The sequence below is a fragment of the Diaphorina citri genome, unplaced genomic scaffold (assembly GCF_000475195.1).
Source record: "Diaphorina citri unplaced genomic scaffold, Diaci psyllid genome assembly version 1.1 scaffold10772, whole genome shotgun sequence".
NCBI classification, from domain to species: domain Eukaryota; kingdom Metazoa; phylum Arthropoda; class Insecta; order Hemiptera; family Psyllidae; genus Diaphorina; species Diaphorina citri.
Genome location: NW_007388146.1, coordinates 1 through 1,826, shown reverse-complemented (window position 1 = coordinate 1,826; position 1,826 = coordinate 1). Strand labels below are relative to the sequence as shown.

The following is a 1,826-nucleotide window of genomic DNA, read 5'->3' as shown; positions in this document are numbered from 1 at the left end:
AAAAACCAGGGTTCATCTGGCTCCGGATGATAGCACCCTGTTATAGGACCCCTGCCTAGGGATACAGGTGAAAACCGGCCAACGGATTCAAATAAGGACTTTTGAATGCGGAAGAGCCAGGACAACGGCTTCAACATTTCCAGGATGATGTAGGCGGAGGATCCACCATGACCGTAAAGCAGCCGGTATAAGCTGACAAAGCAACTACACAGTTGTAAGGGCACCCTCTTGTCCTGGAGATATGAAAAAGATCTTCAAAGGCGGATGAATCCAAACAACATGGACCAACGGCATAGGCTGTGGAAGGCAATGGGAAACCACCACAGTAAAGACTCATAGAGTATCCTTTGTACAAACAGCATGATGGAGTCTCCTGCGAAATTTTCATCCGGAGTTAAAATAGTCCCCCATTCGGATCTCCGGGGTGGGACCACAAGAGACTGTGGATTGCATTCAAATACGAAGGACAAAACTAAACCAAAGAAAGGGAAGGAAAGTAGATTTGCTACTTGGAATGTCAGAACCTTGTTACAAAACAGCAAGTTGGAAAATCTAAAAGAGGAAATGAAGAAAATGAATATTGATGTTCTGGGATTTGCAGAGATGAGATGGCCTAATGATGGAGATTTCTGGCTTGGAGAATACAGAGTCATTCATAGTGGTACTATTGAAAATAAACCAGGACAAGGTGGAGTTGGTGTAATGTTAACCAAAGAATTAGGAAAGAGAGTAAAGGGATATGTACATAGGAAAGGACGAATAATTCTAGTCAAGATAGATACCAAACCTGTAGATACAGTCATTATTCAAATATATATGCCAACGACACAACATGGAGACAGTGCAATAGAAGAAATGTATGATGAGATACAGAAACTGCTAGATGAAACCAAAGGAGGAGACAATATCATTTTGATGGGTGACTGGAACGCAGCCGTGGGAGAAGGAGAAGAAGCGCCTTTTGTGGGCCCCTATGGTCTGGGCAACAGAAATGAGAGAGGCAATCGTTTAATAGAGTTTTGTGCAAAGAACAAACTTATAATTACTAACACCTGGTTCAAACATCACAAAAGAAGGAGATATACATGGAAATCACCAGGTGATATCATAAGAACACAAATTGACTATATCATTGTAAAGCAAAGATTCAGAAACCAAATAAAAGATTGTCGAAGTTATGCAAGTCCTGATATTGACAGTGATCACAACATGGTATTAGCGAAAGGAATTTTGAAATACAAGAGACTGAAAACAAAGAAATGCAATATATGGGATGTTAAACTATTAAAAGACGACAGTAGAAAACAGAACTTCAAAACACAAACAATAGGGTGTGAATACCTAGAAAATGAAAGTGTACAAGATAACTGGGATAGAATCAAGAAGACAATAAAAACTGCAGCAGATACAACAATCACTCGAGAAAGGCCAACACCACGAAAAGAATGGATTACTGATGAAATACTGCAGTTGATTGAAGAAAGAAGGAAGTTGAAAAATGCGACATCAGAAGAAGGAAAGAAAGATTACAGAACATTGAGAAATAAAATAAATAGAGAATCTAGAATAGCTAAAGAGAATTTCTTTCAAGAGAAATGTGCTGAAATAAATTCAAATATACAGCAAGGAAAGTTAGAATCCGCCTATAGGGAAGCTAAAAATTTCTTTAATGAAAGGAAAGCAAAGAATAACACAATAGCTGATGAAAACGGCAAACTACTTTTTGAAGAGGAAATGATAACGAAAAGATGGCAACAATACCTAGAAAATCTATATAATGGACAGAGATTATACAATGATGAAGATATTATAGAAAATGATGTCGA

General features: G+C 38.1%; 1 protein-coding gene across 1 annotated transcript; it reads left to right on the top strand.

Annotated features, from left to right (window-relative positions):
- Positions 1–360: 360 nt before the first annotated feature.
- On the top strand, positions 361–1,427 carry LOC103522738 (craniofacial development protein 2-like; the record flags this gene model as incomplete). Its single annotated transcript, XM_008487832.1, has 1 exon — positions 361–1,427. A coding segment is annotated over exon 1 (1,067 nt), but the record flags the coding sequence as incomplete, so codon positions are not given.
- Positions 1,428–1,826: the final 399 nt, after the last annotated feature.